A 23,072-nucleotide genomic window follows, 5' to 3' on the forward strand; every position below is an offset into this window, starting at 1 on the left:
GAGTGATTGTGATGCGCCGGCCGTGTAAAGTATTTTACACTGACGGTGTATAACAATTAACCTCTTACATTAAATATAATTAATAAAAATATTTTAATGAATAATAATAATTTTATAATTAAAATTAACAGATTTAATTTTTTTTAAAACTGTGCATAATAATATTTTTATGACTAAGAAACAATTGATGTATCTAGTCCATATATAATTTATATAATTATTTGATGAATAAATAATAAAAAAATAAATTTACTTATAATAATAACTAGAGTCAAATAATATTAATTAAGGAGTAAAATTTAAATATTATAATACTCCAAGCATTTATACTAACAATTCTTTGGCCTTCGAAATTCATCAAAAAATCTCAATTGACCCATTGTAATGAAACTTTGATGTGATAAATAAAAAAAATTGGCAATGAATGAAAATATTGATGCCGATTATAAGTTCTTACACTACTTCGATGAAGATATCGGCACACATTGTGCTTGCCGTTCCAATAGCAAAATAGAAGAAGAAGAAGAAAAAGATGATGGTGTATATTCAAAAGAGTTATTTGAGATGAATCTAAAGAAGGAACCATTAGATACTATAAGAGAAGAAGATTGCGAGAGCAGTGTTTTCTCTATTGATATCCACAACGATAGGTTATATGATGTTGTTTATGTGGCAGTTGGAGAAACTGATTCAAGCATGGAAGCACTTTCATGGACTTTAAAGCACTTAGTGAACCCTAATTCTACTATTGTTTCTCTTGTACATGTTTTCCCTCAAGCCAAGCGAATTCCAACTTCACGTAAGTATTTCTTTCAATTACTTTTTACTTTATTGTTTTTATTTTTGTTGATATTTGTGATAATTGAAAGATTATTAACAGTGGGAAAAATTCCAAGGAGATATGTGAGTCAAGAACAAGTTAACAACTACTTGAGCCAAGAGAAAAGGAAGAGGAGAATACTCCTTCAAAAGTTCATTGACATGTGTACTGGCTCAAAAGTTAAGGTGGAGATGTTGCTTATTGAGGGTGACAACGTTGGTAAAGCCATTGTAGATCTTGTGAAGAATCTGAATATAAGAAAATTGGTGATTGGAATTACACAATCTAATCTAAGGTGCTATGTATGAATCTCATGTGTGACACTAAGTTAATAATTAATAATATATAGCATATTTTTACTAAATGTTTTTATTATTTGGATGATTAGAAAACATGAGTCAAGAAGACATGATTCTACCGCAGAGATGGTGTTGAAAAGTGTAGAAGAAAGATGTGATATTAAAATCATATGTGAAGGAAGAGAAGTGAATGATTTGATGATTAATGGATATACTTTAGAGCATGATGGAGTAGATGATCTTGTTCCAATCAAGCAACCGAAACCATTTTGGTTATCAGGTTTGCTATCTTGACACCAAAATTCTACATCAATACCTACACTGTATACATTGTTCACTGTATACACTGTTCACTGTATAAAGATTAGTGCTTTTTTAAATAAAATAATAATATTTTTAAAAAAAATATTTTTTAAATATTTATTATATAAGATAAAGATAAGGTTGCGTCATCAACCAATTTTAATATTGTATTAACCGCAAAAATGCATGTCATTAACCAATTATTTTACTTAGAATTCATTAATCAGTTTTACTTCTTTAATATAACTAATTAAATATTGCAGAGATGGTGTTGAGTGTTCATCATTCTATTGCGGAGATGGTGTTGAAAAATATTGAAGAAAGATATGATATTAAACTAGTAACAAACCCGTGCATACGCACGGGTTCTGTTCGGTTACACGAATTTTGATACATCATTTATTTTAAATAAAAATATTTAAAAAGAAAAAAAATTAGATAAATAAATGATTATTTCATATATAAAAATATTTAGATCAATAATATATTTTTTTCCGTATACCATTTTTGAATTAAAAATATTTCATCATAAATACCATTTCTCGTATATAAAAATATTTAAGTCAATAATAAATTTTTTCACGTATACAGACTTCATTTTTGTTTAGGTATCATTTACAAAAATATTTGGATCAATAGTAAATTTCGTATATAAAAATATTTAGATCAATAATAAATTTATTCCCGTATACCATTTTTAAATAAAAAAATATTTGGGTCATAAATACCATTTTTCGTAAATAATAGATTTTTTTCCATATACAAATATTATTTTTGTTTAGGTATCATTTACAAAAATATTTGGATCAATATTAAATTTTCATATATTAAAATATTTAGATCAATAATATATTTTTTCCTGTATACCATTTTTTGATCAAAAATATTTGATCATAAATACAATTTTTCGTATATAAAAATATTTAGGTCAATAATAGATTTTTCCCATATACAGACTTTATTTTTGTTTAGGTATCATTTACAAAATATTTGGTTCAATAGTAAATTCCGTATATAAAATTATTTACATCAATAGTAGATTTTTTCCCATATACCATTTTTGAATAAAAAATATTTGGATCATAAATAACATTTTTCATAAATAATAATACAAATATTATTTTTATTTGGGTATCATTTACAAAAATATTTGAATCAATATTAAATTTTTGTATAAAAAAATATTTAGATCAATAATAAATTTTTTACCGTATACCATTTTTGGATAAAAAATATTTGAGCATAAATACTATTTCTCGTATATAAAAATATTTAGATCAATGATATTTTTTTTCCGTATACAAACCTCATTTTTGTTTAGCATCATTTACAAAAATATTTGGATCAATAGAAAATTTCGTATATAAAAATATTTAGATCAATAGTAGATTATTTTCCCGTATATCATTTTGGAATAAAAATATTTGGATCATAAATACCATTTTTGGTAAATAATAGGTTTTTTTCCATATACAAATATTATTTTTGTTTAGGTATCATTTACAAAAATATTTGGATCAATAGTAAATTTCGTATATAAAAATATTTAGATAAATAATAGATTTTTTTCCTATATCATTTTTGAATAAAAAATATTTGGATCATAAATACCATTTTTCGTAAATAATAGATTTTTTCCGTAAACAAATATTTTTTTTTTGGAAGAAAGAAGTGAGAAAGTGATGAAAGAGAAAAAAATAGAGAATAAAGAAAGATTTGATAAGTTTGATAAAATATAAGAGTTGTATTATTTTAATAATAAAATTAAGAACTTTATGGTATAAAGACAAAAAAACCACAATTTTAATGTGGTGGCAAAAAATCAAATAAGGGTATTTTAAACTTTTCAACAACCATTGATTTTCTTATATTATATTATATATATATATATATATATATATATATATATATATATATATATATATATATATATATATATATATATATATATATTGATAGTTTTTTTTGGAAGAAAGAAGTGAGAAAGTGATGAAAGAGAAAAAAAATAGAGAATAGAAAGAGATTAGATAAGTTTGATAAAATATAAGAGTTATATTATTTTAATAATAAAATTAAGAACTTTATGGTACAAAGACCAAAAAACCACAATTTTCACGTGGTGACAAAAAATCAAATCAGGGTATTTTGGACTTTTCCACAACCCTTAATTTTCTTATATTATAGATTGGTAGATTTTTTTTAGAAGAAAGAAGTGAGAGAGTGATGAAAGAGAAAAAAATAGAGAATAGAGAGAGATTTGATAAGTTTGATAAAATATAAGAATTTATTATTTTAAAAATGAAATTAAAAACTTTATGGTACAAAGCCCAAAAAACCACAATTTTAATGTGGTGGCAAAAAATCAAATAAGGGTATTTTGGACTTTTCCACAACCATTAATTTTCTTATATTATAGATGAATATACTTTTTTTTGAAGAAAGAAGTGAGAGAGTGATGAAAGAGAAAAAAAATAGAGAATAGAAAGAGATTTGATAAGTTTGATAAAATATAAGAGTTGTATTCTTTTAATAATAAAATTAAGAACTTTATGGTACAAAGAACAAAAAACCACAATTTTAATGTGGTGGCAAAAAATTAAATAAGGGTATTTTGGACTTTTCCACAACCATTAATTTTATTAGATTATAGATTGATTGATTTTTTTTTTTGGAAGAAAGAAGTGAGAGAGTGATGAAAGAGAAAAAAAATAGATAATAGAGAGAGATTTGATAAGTTTTATAAAATATAAGAGTTGTATTCTTTTAATAATAAAATTAAGAACTTTATGGTACAAAGAACAAAAAACCACAATTTTAATGTGGTGGGAAAAAATCAAATAAGGGTATTTTGGACTTTTCCACAACCATTAAGTTTCTTATATTATAGATTGATAGATTTTTTTTGGAAGAAAGAAGTGAGAGAGTGATGAAAGAGAAAAAAAATAGAGAATAGAGAGATATTTGATAAGTTTGATAAAATATAAGAGTTTATTATTTTAAAAATAAAATTAAGAACTTTATGGTACAAAGACCAAAAAACCACAATTTTAATGTGGTGGCAAAAAATCAAATAAGGGTATTTTGGACTTTTTCACAACCATTAATTTTCTTATATTATAGATGAATATATATTTTTTTTGAAGAAAGAAGTGAGAGAGTGATGAAAGAGAAAAAAAATAGAGAATAGAGAGAGATTTGATAAGTTTGATAAAATATAAGAGTTGTATTCTTTTAATAATAAAATGGCTAAATTACAATTTTGGCCCCCTGTTTTAGGTTTTTCACGATTTTGGTCCCTCTATTTTCTTTTTAAACAGTTTTGGTCCCCCATCTCAATTTTGATGCAACTGTTTATGTACTGTTCATGTACGGACATATACTGTTCATGTACGGACATGTACTGTTCATGCACTATTCATGAACAAAATTGGGATGGGGGACCAAAACTGTTTAAAAAGAAAATAGGGGGACCAAAATCGTGAAAAACCTAAAACAGGGGGACCAAAACTGTAATTTAGCCTAATAAAATTAAGAACTTTATGGTACAAAGAACAAAAAATCACAATTTTAATGTGGTGGCAAAAAATCAAATAAGAGTATTTTGGACTTTTCCACAACCATTAATTTTCTTAGATTATAGATTGATTGATTTTTTTTTTGGAAGAAAGAAGTGAGAGAGTGATGAAAGAGAAAAAAAATAGATAATAGAGAGAGATTTGATAAGTTTGATAAAATATGAGAGTTGTATTCTTTTAATAATAAAATTAAGAACTTTATGGTACAATGAACAAAAAACCACAATTTTAATGTGGTGGCAAAAAATCAAATAAGAGTATTTTGGACTTTTCCACAACCATTAATTTTATTTGATTATAGATTGATTGATTTTTTTTTTGGAAGAAAGAAGTGAGAGAGTGATGAAAGAGAAAAAAAATAGATAATAGAGAGAGATTTGATAAGTTTTATAAAATATAAGAGTTGTATTCTTTTAATAATAAAATTAAGAACTTTATGGTACAAAGAACAAAAAACCACAATTTTAATGTGGTGGCAAAAAATCAAATAAGGGTATTTTGGACTTTTCTACAACCATTAAGTTTCTTATATTATAGATTGATAGATTTTTTTTGGAAGAAACAAGTGAGAGAGTGATGAAAGAGATAAAAATAGAGAATAGAGAGAGATTTGATAAGTTTGATAAATTATAAGAGTTCTATTATTTTAATAATAAAATTAAGAACTTTATGGTACAAAGACCAAAAAACTACAATTTTAATGTGGTGGCAAAAAAATTTAATAAGGGTATTTTGGACTTCTCCACAGCCATTGATTTTCTTATATTATAGAAGATTGATATTTTTTTTTTTGAATAAAGAAGAGAGAAAGTGATGAAAGAAAAAAAAAATAGAGAAGAAAAAAAAATTTGATAAAATATAAGAGTTATATTATTTTGATAATAAAATTAATAACTTTATGGTACAAAGACTAAAAAACCACAATTTTCATGTGGTGGCAAAAAATCAAATAAGGGTATTTTAGATTTTTCCACAACCATTAATTTTCTTATATTATAAATTGATAGATTTTTTTTGGAAGAAAGAAGTGAGAGAGTGATGAAAGAGAAAAAAATAGAGAATAGAGAGAGATTTGATAAGTTTTATAAAATATAAGAGTTGTATTATTTTAATAATAAAATTAAGAACTTTATGGTACAAAGACCAAAAAACCACAATTTTAATGTGGTGGCAAAAAATCAAATATGGGTATTTTTGACTTTTTCACAACCATTAATTTTCTTACATTATAGATTATATGAGAAGGAAGAGACGTGATTGATCAGATGGTCAATGGATGTACTACAGAGCATGATGAAGTAGATGGTTTTGTTCCACTAGTACAAAAAGATTAATATAATTTTAAAATTTACACCCAATATACTAAAAAAGGGTGTAAATAAAAAATGTGGTGGCAATTTTGTAAATAAAGTGTCATTTTAAACATTATCAGGTGACAATATACACCTTATTTTTTAAAATCAGGTGTAAATTAAAAATATTACTATAATCAAATCACAATTACTCCCGTTAAATTAAAAAATGGGTGTAAATTTATATAAACTAAAAAAATTTATTTAATTTTATAACTCAAAATATATAATGACATATTAATAAATAATTTAAACATTACATACAAATTAATGAGCTTAAATTTCTTAAGTGAATAGAATAATTTAAACATTATTAACAAATTAATAAATATTAACTGACTGAATAAAATAATTTAATTTTGTAGGATTGAACAAAACTCTTATCAAAATTGAATGTTTAATCTAATTTCATAGCAGTGAAATGCAATCAAGTTTTTCTAAACCCAATTTTCAACAAAACTCTTCTAAACATAAATTTTATATTACATCAGGTTTATTCTTCTCAAATCTTCCATTCTCCTTCTCAAACACTAAAATCCTAACCTTCTCTGAAACAAAGTCTTCCCAAATATTCCCTTATTCGATTCGCATTCAAATGCTTGTTTATGATTGTGTGTCACAGCAAATGCTCCTGTTACAAGGGCTTTCATCATCGCTTCAGCGCTTTTCTCAATCTTCTTTGGGATCCAAGATCGTTTCAACACTTTGGGCTTGTCGTATCAGGTGCCGATTTGAGTTTTTTCGATTTATTTTCATGTAATTAGGTTTAGGTTAATTGTATAGGGTTAATCTTATGTGAAATTTCAATTGGCATGGATTTCTGCAGAAGAGCAAATGCAGATGACGAACATCCACACTTTGGAAAGCGATTTCAATTCAGGTTAAATCTCAGATTCGCGTCGAATTGTCGTGCTTATTTCATGGATCCAAACACTGTTTATAGTCTATGGAGTGAAACAATCAAAGTTTGCTGAATATATTGTATGAACGATATAGTATTCGTAGATTTGATATCGCATACATCGAAATTCATCGCTATCATATGCAGCGGTTTAGTTTTCCTTCAAATTCGCACTGTATTTCAATATCTTTTTCATCTATCTAAACAATGTCTGTTATACAAGATCTGAACAATCGGAATTGCTAGAGTATTGATAGATTTGGAATCTCATACATCTAAATTTCTTATTATCATATGCAGAGCTGTTCAGTTTAAGTTCAAATTCGCGTTGAGTTTTAACTTTTAACGTCATTTTTGTTGATCCAAACACGGCTTAGAGTCTAAGAAGTGAAACAAACAAAGTTTTGTAACTATATGGAATTAGAATCTCAGAATGTAATTTTCTGTAGATTTGTGATCTCTTACATTTTTAACATTCTCGTGATTATTATAAGCAGTGAAATCTGAAATTGCGCAAGTGGTTGGAGATACGGAGAAGATGAATAAGTCTAAGGTTGAGATATGCTCGACGATACTGGAAAACCAGAAAAAGCTTGCTGCCTTGGAGTCTGATTCATCCAGACTTACGCAGGTAAATAGGATTGTGTCCATTGATAGATCTTGTTAAAGTTATTTCCATTTACAATGTGAAACTGAAAGGATGATGAATCTAACTTTTTATGACTGAACTTGGATTTTGTTTTTTCTGTTGTAAATTGTAATCAATGGTCCTTTCTAGTAGAATGCATGGTATATTTGGTTTCATCAGTTATTGTTTTGGCATTTAGGAAAATATAAACAGTTTATATCAAATACACTTAGATTTAGCAATTTATTTCTGCTATGACATCATTGACATGCATGCTGAAAAACTATTTACATTCTCAACATAAAATTAGAATTTGAGGTGGATGTGAAGAAAAGAGAGGACCTGATTGTTTCTACCTTTTCTATTGGGACTCAAAATAGAAGTTCAAAATTTGAGGTGTATATTGAAGTTCAAAATTGAGAAACTGGAATCTGAATGTGAAGTAAATAGAAAGCAGGGTTAAGTCCATGGAAACTGAAGTGGATGATCAGAATCTTAGGTAAGTTTTGGAGAGTATAGAATAAAGATCTTCGTATGTTGATGACAGAGTTTATGAAACTGTTGTTTATGTCTTGGTTGGGGTTGATTACATGAAAAGAATAGCTTATAGTTTAGTTATAGGTTATACTTGAATATATATCTGATGTTACACCTTTTTTTAGTATATGCTGTGTAACACCGGCAGTAGCATATGTAATAGACTATGTGTTAGAGTGTGAGGAAGAAACATTCAATGGTACTATTTTAGATAAGATGTGGTCATATATCTCCTATAATGTTAGAACTTTAAAGCAAACAATGACCTCATGCATGACTGCTCAAGATCCCAACATGTAAATATAAATTAGCTACCCATAAATCCTTACATATAATAATACACCTCCAATAAGTAACCTTGATGAAATTAATCACCTCACTTGTTCCAGCAACTCAATTCCTCAAAGAGATTGTACAACAATAAGTCATTTTAGATGCTTTGCTTTTTTAAAGCGCTTAAGATAGTTATTTTGATGTCTATACTATTTTGACAAAAATTAATATTAGTACTTGTATTCCTAATCTTTATAACAAGTGTATTAATAGCTATATATTTTAGATTAGAGTATTAATAGACATAGAGATATGGTAGTTTGAACTCTCTCAACTTGTTTACGAATTAATACTTGTTGATTTTTTTTTCTTTTTCTTTTCTTTTTGATTAATAGTACTTGTTGATTTGACAACTAGCCAATTGATTTGAAGAATAGTCATTATTATATCACCTATTCATTATTTTGGATATGATCATAACTTTCAGTTCGGCTCACATTCATTTATTTAACAACTATTGATTAATAGTTCGGCTCGACATGACCGTATCAGTATCTCCAAATATCAATATCGTTATTCATCATTTTTATACATGTTATTACTTTCTTTTACCTAGAGATTTAGTTTGAAAACCGTGTTCTTTCAACTTTGATCTTCATCTGATACATCACATTGCTCCAGTGGCTTAACAACTGCCGTGGGTCAGAAAAATTAGGCTGTTTCTGGAAGAAATACTACAAAAGAGGTTTGTGAAAAGTGAACGTGCTTTAGTTCCACAATGGTTGAGAAGTAATGGAAGTGTTACTAGTTCAACCCACCATTTTGCATCTTCATCTAATCACACTGGTAATTTCTATGCCTGATTATTTTTTTTATCGTTTTATATATTCATCAATTCAGAATATTATGCATTTTTCTGATAGTAGAATTAGCATCTTATAATTATTACTTTTTTTGTTCTTTCCTTTTCTTTTTCCTTTTCTTATTTGTTTAAGAAATGTAGAATTTTGGATTTTGTTTTTAGTTTATATAACTAAGTTATCTCTATGAGAAAGAGGAAACGATAATAAATTAATGGGTTTAACATTGTTGTGTAGATACTCATACTGTAGCTCACTCAAGGAATAGGTCTTCTAAGACAACTAGTGATTTTGATAGTCCTCGTTCTGTGTTTCTTGAACGGGCATTTTCGTCATATTCTCGGAGGGGCACTATCAACGGCTCGGTATGGTTACCATTGATACATGTGGAAAGTAGTTGGATTCAATTGGACTAGAGAACACCGAAGCTAACCGTCAAGCATGGCGTAAAATTATATATGAAGAAAGTGTTATGATTTAGTTAAAATATAATTTTTATGTGTATGATTTTATAATACTTGAAATATTATGACTGTACATGATTTTGTATACTTTTTGGTTAATATTAAAAATATTTTGACTTAGTTAAAATATGATTTTTATGTGTATGATTTTATAGTATTTACAATATTATGACTGAAAATAAAATATAACTAAGTGGTGTTTATGAAATAGGGTGTAAATAAATATAATTGTTCATTTATAAATGGCGTATTTACACCCGATTTTTACTTAAATAGGGGGTAATTAAGAACATATTTACACCCGATTTTTATTAGAATATGGTGTAATTAAAACATAATTAAGCCCAATTACACCCGATTTTTATTAAAATAGGGTGTAATTAAAACGTAATTAAGCCCAATTACACCCGATTTTTATTAAAATAGGGCTTAATTAAAATGTAATTAAGCCCAATTACACCCGATTTTTATTAAAATAGGGTGTAATTAAAACGTAATTACGCTCAATTACACCCGATTTTTATTAAAACAGGGTGTAATTAAAATGTAATTAAGCCCAATTACACCCGATTTTTATTAAAATAGGGTGTAATTAAAACGTAATTACGCTCAATTACACCCGATTTTTATTAAAACAGGGTGTAATTAAAAACGTAATTACGCCCAATTACACCCGATTTTTATTAAAACAGGGTGTAATTAAAAACGTAATTACGCCCAATTACACCCGATTTTTATTAAAACAGGGTGTAATTAAAAACGTAATTACGCCTAATTACACCCGATTTTTGTTAAAACAGGGTGTAATTAAACACGTAATTACGCCTAATTACACCCGATTTTTGTTAAAAATAACGGGTGTAAATTCGTTAGACATTTCTCACCCTGTGGATATACACCCGATTTTTATTAAAAATAATGGGTGTAAATTTAATAAAAAACGGGTGTAAATTAACATTTTTGTACTAGTGTTCCAATCAAGCAACCTATATCATTTTGGTTATTTACGTCTAGATATGATTGGAATTGGAACTACACAATTTAGATAATTCGGATGCATATATATTTTATTTTCTTTTTAAATTTTCAGGCTAGCTAGACCAAATACATATTTACAACCTTAACTATCTCTATCTGTATGTCTAAGTTGTCATCTTTCATTGCTCTCGTCTCATCATTTAAATCGTACTATATATTAATATGTAACACAATTTGTTATTTGCCCATGTGGTAGTATACACACCCCTTCACTTGAGTGTATGAGGTTTGAACCCCAACATGAGGCTCATAAATTATATTAAATGTCATATTTATTTGACTATCGATAATATTATGTAATTTGTCTGTTTTTGCAAAGATTTTAAATTATTATTTTATAAATATAGACAACTTTTTTATCTATCACAAAAAGTTTGGTTGTGTATAGGGGTGGCAAAGTGGGCGGCCGCCCCGTTTAGTCCCGTCCCGTTTAAGTCCGTCCAAAAGTGGGGTGGAGCGGGCCAATTTTGGTATCTGAGCTCAAAAGTCAAGTTCGTCCCATTTACTAACGAGATGGCGGGTTTGCGGGCCGGCCCGCCAATTTTAATTCTTTTTATTTTACAATTCAATTTACTACATATATAATTTATAAATTTCTTAATTATTACCAAAGAGACCGATAAAAGATTTTTTTTAACAACACACAATAAAACTTCAACATGTCTTAAAGACCAATTACAACAAAAAAACGAAATAAACTCAAGCATACTAAAAAAAGTATCAAAATAAATAAATAAACAATACACATCATCCTAATCCTATTTAAAAACTAACTACTAAAAGAACTTAATTAAGAGTTTACACAAGACAAACAGTGATAACAATTACATTGCATAATACATCAAAATGCATAAAATAGTAGTGCATAAAATATCAACACATAACTTTCTCACTATTTATATCATATAGACTCTTATATTGACCGATTTCTTAATAGTTAAAGGAAATTTCTTTCCCTACCTCCCTCTTTTCTTGGTCACATCTGATGAAAAAACCAAAATACCCTCACTTCGGAAATGCATTTCCGAAACGTTTTTTTTTTCAAAATTTGTCTTATTTCGGAAATGCACTTCCGAAAACACGAAAAAAAAGGTGTTTTCGGAGATGCATTTCCAAAAACACCCCTTTTTTGGGTTTTCGGAGATGCATTTCCGAAAACACATTTTTTTTTGGAGGGGGTGTCTTCGGAGATGCATATCTGAAATATTCCAAGACCAATTTGGTCTTGGAATGTTTCGGATATACACTTCCGAAGAATTCAATAATTATTAAAAAATTAAAATCAAGTGAATCAATACAATTAATAGGTATAAAATCAAGGTGAATCAATAAAATAAAGCTGAATCAATAAAATCAAGGTGAATCAAAATTTCCTAAACAATTTTAAAGTTCAAAATTATTTTTAACTTATATAAATCAAAAGCATTTTAATTCCATAATTAAATTTTGAATTATATAGAATTAAATATAAAATTTATTCATTAAATAAAATTAAGACAAAATCTTTTTTTAATTTTTTTAAACTAAATAAAAAATTATAACTCATTTTTAATTATGAATCAGAATAGAAATATATAAATATATAATAATAATTATTAATTTTGTAAGTGAAATATATAAATATATAATATATAAATATATAATAATTATTATAAATTAAAACACTCATTTTTTTAATTTTTATAATTATTATATAAATATATAAATATATTTATAATTAATATATAATAATTATTATATAAATATATAAATATTAATAATTTTTATAAATATATAATAATTATTATAATTATTATATAAATATATAAATTAAAACACTCATTTTTTTTGTAAATACATAATAATTATTATAAATATATAAATATATAAATAAAAAATTATAACTCATTTTGTAAGTGAAATTATTTTAGTCTTTTTAATTAAAATTATTTTAAATTTTAAAATATGAATCAGAATAGAAATATATATTAATTATTATTCATAACTCATAAATTATATCAAAATATATAATTATTATTATTCATTACTCATAAATTATATCAAATTTATGATATATGAATTAATTAATATCCTAAAATTAATTTTTGACATTTTTAAATTTTTTTTTGTTTTTTCGGAGATGCATCTCCGAATTAATCAAAATCCCAATTTTTGGGATTTTTTTCGGAAATGCACTTCCGAAGTCTGAAAAAATTTAGAAAAAAAAAATTTTTCGGAAATGAATTTCCGAAGCAGGGGTAAAGTGGGGTTTTCGCTGGGGTGACTCCCATAGGGAGGTGGGTAAAGAAAAAACCATAGTTAAATCGTAAATTTGTCTCACGTTTACACTAATCAAATCATTCTTTTTCTTAAAATAAACATCTATTTCTAAAGAATACATGTAAGCTAATGTATTGAGAATTTAATAAATATGCATGCCATGCAGTTGTTCTTTTATTTCAAGTTTTTTCAATCAACACTTGTATTAGAAAGTTATAGAAAGAACATTATAATTATAATTCAATCTTCAATCAACATAATTTTAAGAGAAGAGTGTTGTTTTTATAGTTAAAGTTATTTTAATTCTAACTAAAAGATAAAAAAAGTTTTAACAAAAAGCCCGTGGGAAAAACCCGCCCCGCCTCGGCCCGAATTTTTAAGGTACCGAGCCGAAAACCTCAACCCAACCCGCCCAAAATGGTGGGTCAAACGGACCCATCCGGCGGGCCTGGCCTGTTTTTCCATCCCTAGTTGTGTATCTTCGACTAATTAAATAGTATCATTTAATTTCAATGTTAAAACATATTTCTACGATTTAAAAACCTTGGCAAAAGCATGTATTTGGCCACAGTTTCTGAGCTGTGGAAAAATTTAGCCTAACCGTAGATCAAAAATGTTATAGTGTAGGTGAATTGTGGTTTTTGAAAAATGTGATTAATTTCCCTTTCTCGATTAAGATCACAAATCAATAATGAGTACAATAAGAAATGAGTTGAAAAACTTTATGGGATCGGGATAAGTCCAAAATAAATCTTAAACGCTCTCTAATTTATTTTGTTTGCAGCAAGCAACTTTTGTGGATTCTCCAGGGTAGAAAACATAACAATGTTTGAGCCTCAGCTTTGGATGAATCAAGGAGTTAGTTGTAGTAAATCGAACAAAAACATTTCTTAAATAAAGGAGATATTTCTTTTCATTGCATTGCATAATAAATTATTGATCGCGACTTTACTGTTAAGATAAGTCAAAGATTTTATTATCTAAATTAAGTAGGCAAATATTGTGTCTGTTATAAAGAATAATTTGCACAGCTATGTGATTAATGTGTGCAGCTGTTATTCCCTTAATAGGAGAGGAATTATAGAGACCCTTTTTGTATATATACAGTATACTTCTCAATGAATAATATATCAGAATTATTACTATGAAACTTTTTTATGGTACTTGAAAACTTCTATATGGTATCAAGAGCCTACACCAACTCCTTTTCAATATAGGAGACGGTGTTTTTTTATCCTTAGTAATTTCTGATGGCTTCTGAAAAAAATAAATCGGAGAATTCTGGAACTTCCGCTGCTGTCCAATTCCACGATGCTCTCACTCCAGAACGGCTTGACGGCACTAACTACGTCGAATGGTCGTTGAATGCACAGAACAAAATCAGAGGCAGAAAACGATGGGGTTACGTTACCGGAACGAAGACCGCACCAGCAAAAGATAAATCCGATTAATATGAAGCATGGGAAGATGAAAATTGCTTGGTCAAGTCTTGGCTTCTGGACTCCATGACCAAAGAAATCAGATCCCTTTTCATTCGCTTAGCTACGGCGAAGGAAATTTGGGAAACTGTCAAAGAAACATACTCAGTCGACCAAGATGCATCAAGAGCTTATCAATTGCATCGTGAGGTAATCTCTACTCAACAAAATGGTGGATCTGTTATTACATACTTTGGAAAATTGCAGAGGCTATGGCAAGAGTATGATAGTATTAATAATTGTACTATGGAATGCACTAAAGATGTTGAGAAATACAACAAGATGGTTAATTCTCAACGAGTTTATGTTTTTTTGGCTGGTTTGGATTCACATTTGGATGGAGTTCGTGGTCGTATTCTCGCTATTACTCCGCTTCCTAATGTTCAATCAGTTTATGCAACTATGTGTGCAGAGGCAAACCGCAAAGAAACTATGTTAAGTGGTGAGTCTTCGAATGGGTCTGTTTTTGCTGTCAAAAAGTATCCGAAGAAAGAAATCCGCAAGTGTAATCACTGTAATGGAGATAATCATGTTATGGAGACATGTTTCAAACTCCATGGCTACCCGGAGTGGCATCCAAAGGGAAAAACTACGAATAATAAGACAGAAAACAGCAAGGCTCATCTTTCTACTGCTGCCGGCTTTGTAACCAAGTCAGGTATATCTAACAGGTATATCTAACTCTGCTCATAATATTTCTGTTATTACTAGAAATAGCGATTGGATAATCGATACCGGTGCTACTGATCATATGACTTGTGATCAACACATGTTTACTAATTTCTCTCCTAATTCTCATAAAATTGTTATTATTACTGCCAATGGAGTAAAATCTCCCATTGAAGGTGTTGGTACAGTGACCCTATCACCCTCTCTATCAATATCTAATGTCTTATTTGTTCCTACCTTGAATTGCAACCTTATCTGTGTTAGTGAATTAACAAAATCACATTCATGTGTAGCTGTGTTTTATCCAAACCACTGTGTTTTTCAGGATATACATACCAAGGAGAAGATTGGCAGTGGTAGATATAGTGAAGGGCTGTATTATCTTGAAAAAATTTCACAAATCCATAAAGGAGCATTGGTTCATCTTGCAAGTGATCACATACAAGATAAAAATAAAAAAGAAATTTGGCTATGGCATAAACGATTGGGGCATCCCTCTTTTAGTTATCTAAAAAAATTATTTCCATCGTTATTTCATAAATGCAATATTTCAGATTTTCTTTGTGAAACTTGTGTAATGGCAAAAAGCCATCGTGCTATTTTTCCCTTAAGCAATAAGAAAACAGATTTTCCCTTTTCCTTAGTACACAGTGATGTTTGGGGTCCTGCTCCACAAGTTACAGATAACGGGAAAAAATGGTTTATTAGTTTTGTTGATGATTGTACACGGGTAACCTGGGTATATTTGCTTCAACATAAAAGTGATGTGTATGATGTGTTTCACACCTTTCATCAAATGATAGTAACACAATTTAACACATGTATTAAGGTAATTAGATCAGACAGTGGAGGGGAATATGTTAAGAAAGAATTAAAAGATTTTTTGAACTCTAAAGGCATTTTACATCAAACAACATGTCCTTATTCCCCCCAACAAAATGGAGTGGCTGAGAGGAAAAATAGACACATATTAGAGGTGACAAGAGCACTTCTAATTGATGGTAATGTTCCATCTCATTTGTGGGGCGAGGCTGTAAATTCTGCAGTTTACTTAATTAATCGAACCCCCTCTAGTGTGCATAACTTTAGAAGACCTCTAGATGTTTTATCTGATCATTGTGTTCTCCCTTCCATCGTTCATTTACTACCTCATGTTTTTGGATGTGTTATATATGTTCACTTACACCCACATCAACGTACGAAACTTGAAAAGCGAGCTCTTAAATGTGTCTTTGTTGGGTATGGATCAACACAAAAAGGTTATCGTGCTTATCATCCATCATCTAAAAAAATTTATACTTCTATAGATGTAACTTTTCATGAAGATAACTTTTTTATGCTGGTTCTACACTTCAAGGGGGGATGAAAGTGAAGTGCAGCACCGTGACGTTAGCATGTTTGACTTATTTTGTGAAAATAAATTATCTTGTGAGGATCATTCTGCAGGTAATGAATCAGTCTCAAATATGGACACATCACCTTTAGATAATACAGTTTCTGATCATAATCAACTAGCTCAATCTTCTCTACAATATCAAGTTGATTCCCCTGAGGTATTCCCTGATTCTGTTCTTGATAATAAAAATATAAATGGAGTTGATACTAATGTTAATTCTGAAATTGATTCCCTTTTTTATGAAATTGACCCTTGTTTAAATGAGGCCACCAACACACCTAACATTGAATCTACTTGTGTCCAATATAATCTTCCACCTCGTTCTAACCGTGGTCAACCTCCCATTAGATATCAACCAGACCTTTAATCCAAAGTTAAATATCCCATTAGTAATTATGTGTCATCTCACAAGTTATCCAAGTCATATGCGTCATTTGTATCTCAATTATCCTCAATTTCTGTTCCTAGTAATGTACAGGAAGCTTTAGCAGATCCTAGATGGACTGAAGCGATGGTTGAGGAGATGGCAGCTTTAGAAAAAAACAACACTCGGGATCTTGTAATGTTACCTGAAGGGAAGAAAACTGTTGGGTGCAGATGGGTGTATACCATTAAACACAAAGCTGATGGAACTATTGAGAGGTATAACGCACGACTAGTGGCTAAAGGTTACACTCAATCATACGGTGTAGACTATCAACAGACATTTGCACCGGTAGCCAAGCTCAACACGGTGAGAATACTTTTGTCACTAGCAGCAAACCAAGATTGGCCCCTTCTACAATTTGATGTGAAAAATGCTTTCCTACATGGAGAAATTTTAGAAGAAATTTATATGGACTTACCACCAGGTATTATAGATTCAAATGAGATAAAGGTTTGCAAGTTAAGAAAGGTTCTATATGGTCATGCATAAATTGACTAACGACATTTACTGCATATGTAATATCTGGCCGTGTATGAGACAAGTAAATTAGTTTTCCCACCAACCTCTGGTATCTCCCTTTGTCTATGCTGGCTGAATTTTGGCACTGAAATAGCATATGATTTTGTTCAATTGGGGTATACCGATGCTGATTGGGCAGGTTCAAAAAATGATAGAAAGTCCACCTCTGGTTACTTTACATTTGTAGGGGGAAACCTTGTTACTTGGAGGAGTAAAAAACAACCGGTAGTAGCAAGGTCTAGTGCTGAAGCAGAGTTTAGAGGCATGGCACTGGGAGTTTGTGAACTTTTATGGATACGGAATGTTCTATCAGATTTGGGTTTTGAACCAAGAGAAACTATGACTTTGTATTGTGACAATACATCAGCAATTGCAATTGCTCGCAATCCTGTGCAACATGATAGAACGAAACATGTAGAAATTGATCGACATTTCATCAAAGAGAAACTTGAAGCTGGAATAATTTATTTTCCCTTTGTAAGATCTGAATTGCAGTTAGCTGATGTACTCACTAAAGGAGTGGCAAGTAGGGTGTTTAATGAGTCTTTATTCAAGTTGGGAATGTGTGATATCCATGCACCAACTTGAGGGGTGGTGTTAAGATAAGTCAAAGATTTTATCATCTAAATTAAGTAGGCAAATATTGTGTCTGTTATAAAGAATAATTTGTACAGCTATGTGATTAATGTGTGCAGTTGTTATTCCTTTAATAGGAGAGGAATTATAGGGACCCTTTTTTGTATATATACAGTATACTTCTCAATGAATAATATATCAGAATTATTACTATGAAACTTTTTTATGGTACTTGAAAACTTCTATATTTACGTGTCTATAAATCTGAAAGGCACAAGGGGTCCATAACCCATCAAAATAAGAAAACAACAGGAGCAACAAACAACAACAAATGGCTTAAAGATTTCTTAAACAAATAGTCGGAGAGACATACCAATCCAACCACAACAAGTGTCTAGCCGATTTGAAAGCTAAAAGAAACCACTCCCAAGACAAAAGCTTTATCATACCCAACCCATCAAACTTATAAAGGTAGCCTCATTAAAAAATGATAGTGTTCCTACATGGCAAAATCGATCAACAATAGGCTAAACCAAAAATACAATTTGAATCCAAGTTGAATCTACATCTAACAGCAAACTCCAAAGTAGTCTACTACTCAACAATAGAAGCCAACACTGAAGGAAAATCAACTTAAATCCAATCACAAGTATTTTTCCACCAAGATAACGAGATCGAACAGCCACCAAAGAGATGATTTGCATCTTCCTCTTCCCCAAAACACAAAGGGCAAACCAAATTGTGTTAACCAACCAAAACTCCTTGTCTAGACAAGTTTATTCTAGTTAGAAGACAATTCAACAATAACCTCTAACCAAAGAAAAAAGATTTGTTTGGAGCCTTAGTTTTCTACAGCGATTTCAAAGTCAAAAGAACAGTCCCACACACGCCTTCACTGTTGAGACTACTGGTCGGAATCCACTTGTAACAATCCTTGACAGAATAATCAGACGAGTGTCTTACCAAACACATTGTTCTACCTGCTCACAAACCGCACAGCCTGCTGCAAAATCAGCAATAGATATGCCAACGAGACACCCGCAGCCTGGGGAAAACCAGAACTGAAAAATGAAGTTGCCACCTCCAAACATTATTTAGCCATAACCCGTTGCTGGATAAGAGATAGTTGTCCGGCGCTGCGAAATGGAAAAGCTTCTGAAATAAACTGCAAAATGGAACAAAATCCAACCACCTATCTTGCCAAAAATCAATAAAGTCGCCACTCCCCAACTTGCACGCAATAGAAGAGGTAAACCAATTTTCTTGAGCATCTTTCTGAATCGAACCAACCGCATACAGGTCTTTCCACCAAAGCGAAATTTTGTTTCCTAACCAAGGATTAGTACAATCAAGAATCTTCTTATTAATATCGTTGTACCTGCAAGAAAGAATGTTAGCCTAAATAGAAGTGCCTTCGTTCAAGATTTTCCATTTCCACTTGCAAAGAAGAGCGGGATTGAAATTTCCACAATGCTGAAGGAAAATAGAATTCCAACTAATTCAATTAATCTTCTTCTAATCTTCCATCCATTCCCAAAGAAAGACTCTTTGAAGCCTAATAACCTCCTTAACAATAACTTTTGGAGCCTTGTAGAAGGAGAAGTGGTAAATCATAATATTAGTCAAATTAGCATTCAAAAGAACAACTCTTCCCAATCGACAAGGGCGTGTTTGATTCTGTTTTTAAAAACTGTATTATAGTTTTTAAAAATTTAAAAACTAAAAACTTGTTTTAAACAACTATTTTAAAATATGAATTTTGAAAACTAATCTTCATTTCTGTTTTTAAAAAAAAAAAAAAAACATAAATAGTTAAGATATGTTTTACTTTTCAATTTCTCATTTTTCAAAACTGAAAACACACGGAAAATTGCAAGTTTTCATTAATGGCATTGTTGTAATTATATGAAAAATTAAGTTAACATTCTTAAAACTAAAAAGGGAGAAAATACGTTATCATTTAATTATTTAAATTTAGTACATAAAACTATTTTATTAATATTTGATTGCATATTATTATAGTTTTTAGTATATTAGATGAATTTTTAATTCATATACTGTATCATGAATTTTTTATTTTTTTACTTTAGAATTGAACATATTAAAAGAGATTTCAAAAATTGTTTAAGAAAAATAGATTAACAAACAAATTTTCTTTAAAACAGTTTTATAAAATTAAATTACCAAACAATTTTTTTTTCTTCTTATTCTCTTGTCAAAAACACTTTTACAAAATAAATTTATAAAACAAATTTTGAAAACAAAAAACCAAAAGTAATTCAAACAAGCCCTAATCTTTCAACGAAAGAGTCTTCTCCTAATCTTTGTAACAATAGGCTTCCACACCTCTTTTCTCCTAAGATTTATTCCTACCGGAATACCGATAATCATAGTCAATACGATCTTTCTCATCACTATGTTAAACTAAAAGACTAATGTTGAAATATTTTCTTTACAGAGTCCGTTAGAATCTTGTAGTTCCTTAATGTCAATCCATCAAGCTGGTTTCTTGATTCATCGATCTTTGGATATTTGGTTAGTCTCAATCTAACAAGATGTCTGGATGTAACCTTTCGATAAACTATAAGTTGTTGGATCATTCTTTGCGACAGTTTTTTTTAAGATCATCACATAAGCGGCCTAACGATCCATTAAATATATGTAATAGGGGTTAAACGATTTCAGGCCTTGACTAAAAAAACAGTTTTACATCGTTGACATATAAATATATCTCGTTACCACGCCATGGATAAGTTACAACACTGTTAAATAATTAGTAATTTTTAGATTAAAAAATTTGCATTTATACTAGGAATTAAATATTTGAGTTGACTTGGATTCTTCTCACAAAACCAACACAACCATTGCTTGCACAATACATTTACACTTGAATCTATTTATTTATCTTATCATGTCTCGTGTGTGCTTACACTGTTACGTTGATGCATCCGATGAAGACAATACAAGTTGTGGTTGCGGTTTGATTGGTTTCAAGAAAAACCAAGTGTTTGACTTTGATTACAGTTTCAGTAGCGAAATAGAAGAAGAAGATGATTTGTTTGAGATAAATCTGAAGAAGGGAGAACCATTGGATTCAATAAAAGAAGAAGAAGATTATGAAAGAAGTACTGTGTTCTCTCTTGATATCCACAAAGATAAGTTATCTGATTCTGATGTTGTTTATGTGGCTGTTGGAGAAAATGGTTCAAGCATGGAAGCACTTTCGTGGACCTTAAAACACTTAGTCAAGCCTAATTCTACTATTGTTTCTCTTGTACATGTTTTCCCTAGAGTCAAACAAATTCCAACTCCAAGTAAGTATTTCAATTACTTAGTTCTTACTTGTTCTTCTTTTGTTGATATTAGTGATGGATTGGTAATTGAAAGATGAATAACAGTGGGAAAAATTCCAAGGAGTCGTGTGAATCAAGAATATGTTAACATCTACATGACCCAAGAGAAAAGCAAGAGAAAATTACTCCTTCAAAAGTTCATTGACATGTGTACTGATTCAAAAGTTAAGGTGGAGATTTTGCTTATTGAGGGTGACAAAGTTGCTAAAGCCATTGTAGAGCTTGTTAAGAATTTAAATATATTGAAATTGGTGATTGGAACTACACAATCTTATCTAAGGTACAATATGTAAACTCCATTTGTGATACTAATCTAAATACTTTTACTAAATGTTTTTTACTATTTGGATGATTAGAAAACATGCGTCAAGAAGGCAAAATTCTACTGCGGAGATGGTGTTAAAAAGTGTAGAAGAAAATTGTGATGTTAAAATCATATGTGAAGGAAGAGAAGTGATTGATGAAATGATTAATGGGTGCAGTTCACAGCATGATGAAGTAGATGGTTTTGTTCCAGTCAAGCGTTTTGTTCCCAATGCGTTTGGGATATTTAGGTTCAGACATAGTTCATAAGTCTAGGATAAAAGACCATCACATGTGATACACATTTGCATCAGGATTAGTCAATGACACAAGGTGGACCATGTATAGATACATATTCACCTTTGATCTATTCAACTTTGCAACACCATAGATATATAATGTATACATACAAGTTTATTTTTAAATTAATTTTCTTTCTTTGATCATGTCAAATTAATAGTTATAAAATAGTATAGTTGTATATTAAATTTTGAATGTTGGGATAAAACTATTATTCCTTGCGGGAGTAATTCACCATGTGATTGCAGTTTTATCATCTCTATTTGGTAACTGTGGGGTGATCCGCTGTCGCGCACGGATCAAAAACGAATATTTTATAAAACGTAGTTTAGCGGTAACGATAACTCGGATATCGTCTCACAAGCAGTCTTAGTTATTACTAACCGACTGGAATTCGAATTAGGGGGGGTTTGTTTCATGTTCAATTATATGAATAAGTTATCTGAATAAGCTGAAACGAATCAACCCATTGCATCAACTTCCGACTTATCATTGATCCCTATAAAATTCCAATTCCCTAAACGGGTCTGATCCTATTCGACTATAAAAACTACTGACAAGCGCAATAGCAATTATAAGAAGTCTCTCCCTGAATTCCGGATAAAGCAAACGGATTAAAAGCTATTGTGAATCAAGCAAGCACAATATGATCGAACGCGATAATGCAAAAGCTACACTAATCACGAAATTGATTCAAGAACAGACAACAATCAAATTAAAGAATTCTATCATATAAAAACAA

The 23,072-nt window shown here is 29.6% G+C and overlaps 3 protein-coding genes and 1 long non-coding RNA gene across 4 annotated transcripts; all 4 read left to right on the forward strand.

The window, feature by feature from the left end:
• The first annotated feature begins 420 nt into the window (after positions 1 to 420).
• On the forward strand, positions 421 to 1,487 carry LOC131645241 (U-box domain-containing protein 35-like). The gene is made up of 4 exons (XM_058915915.1): positions 421 to 799; positions 881 to 1,115; positions 1,209 to 1,399; positions 1,483 to 1,487. Exons 1-4 carry the CDS (start codon positions 421 to 423, stop codon positions 1,485 to 1,487), a joined length of 810 nt encoding a protein of 269 aa, XP_058771898.1.
• Positions 1,488 to 6,783: 5,296 nt separating this feature from the next.
• Positions 6,784 to 8,453, forward strand: LOC131599436 (uncharacterized). The gene is made up of 3 exons (XM_058871789.1): positions 6,784 to 7,072; positions 7,176 to 7,229; positions 7,748 to 8,453. The coding sequence occupies exons 1-3, from the start codon at positions 6,955 to 6,957 to the stop codon at positions 7,915 to 7,917; spliced, it is 342 nt and encodes a 113-aa protein (XP_058727772.1). The 5' UTR covers positions 6,784 to 6,954; the 3' UTR covers positions 7,918 to 8,453.
• Positions 8,454 to 8,745: 292 nt separating this feature from the next.
• Positions 8,746 to 10,141, forward strand: LOC131599448 (uncharacterized). Its single transcript, XR_009282781.1, has 2 exons — positions 8,746 to 9,534; positions 9,786 to 10,141. It is a non-coding gene; the product is annotated as an uncharacterized LOC131599448 (long non-coding RNA).
• Positions 10,142 to 21,154: 11,013 nt separating this feature from the next.
• LOC131599455 (U-box domain-containing protein 35-like) lies at positions 21,155 to 22,639 on the forward strand. Its single transcript, XM_058871799.1, has 3 exons — positions 21,155 to 21,688; positions 21,773 to 22,007; positions 22,084 to 22,639. The coding sequence occupies exons 1-3, from the start codon at positions 21,286 to 21,288 to the stop codon at positions 22,298 to 22,300; spliced, it is 855 nt and encodes a 284-aa protein (XP_058727782.1). The 5' UTR covers positions 21,155 to 21,285; the 3' UTR covers positions 22,301 to 22,639.
• Positions 22,640 to 23,072: the final 433 nt, after the last annotated feature.

The sequence above is a fragment of the Vicia villosa genome, linkage group LG1, assembly GCF_029867415.1.
Source record: "Vicia villosa cultivar HV-30 ecotype Madison, WI linkage group LG1, Vvil1.0, whole genome shotgun sequence".
Taxonomy (NCBI): domain Eukaryota; kingdom Viridiplantae; phylum Streptophyta; class Magnoliopsida; order Fabales; family Fabaceae; genus Vicia; species Vicia villosa.

Coding starts and splice junctions, on each gene's coding strand:
- LOC131645241 (XM_058915915.1), top strand. CDS start 421: ATGAATGAAAATATTGATGCCGATTATAAGTTCTTACACTACTTCGAT. Junction 800..880: donor CAAGCGAATTCCAACTTCAC/GTAAGTATTTCT, acceptor GATTATTAACAG/TGGGAAAAATTCCAAGGAGA. Junction 1,116..1,208: donor ATTACACAATCTAATCTAAG/GTGCTATGTATG, acceptor TTGGATGATTAG/AAAACATGAGTCAAGAAGAC.
- LOC131599436 (XM_058871789.1), top strand. CDS start 6,955: ATGATTGTGTGTCACAGCAAATGCTCCTGTTACAAGGGCTTTCATCAT. Junction 7,073..7,175: donor CTTTGGGCTTGTCGTATCAG/GTGCCGATTTGA, acceptor GGATTTCTGCAG/AAGAGCAAATGCAGATGACG. Junction 7,230..7,747: donor GGAAAGCGATTTCAATTCAG/GTTAAATCTCAG, acceptor TATTATAAGCAG/TGAAATCTGAAATTGCGCAA.
- LOC131599455 (XM_058871799.1), top strand. CDS start 21,286: ATGTCTCGTGTGTGCTTACACTGTTACGTTGATGCATCCGATGAAGAC. Junction 21,689..21,772: donor CAAACAAATTCCAACTCCAA/GTAAGTATTTCA, acceptor GATGAATAACAG/TGGGAAAAATTCCAAGGAGT. Junction 22,008..22,083: donor ACTACACAATCTTATCTAAG/GTACAATATGTA, acceptor TTGGATGATTAG/AAAACATGCGTCAAGAAGGC.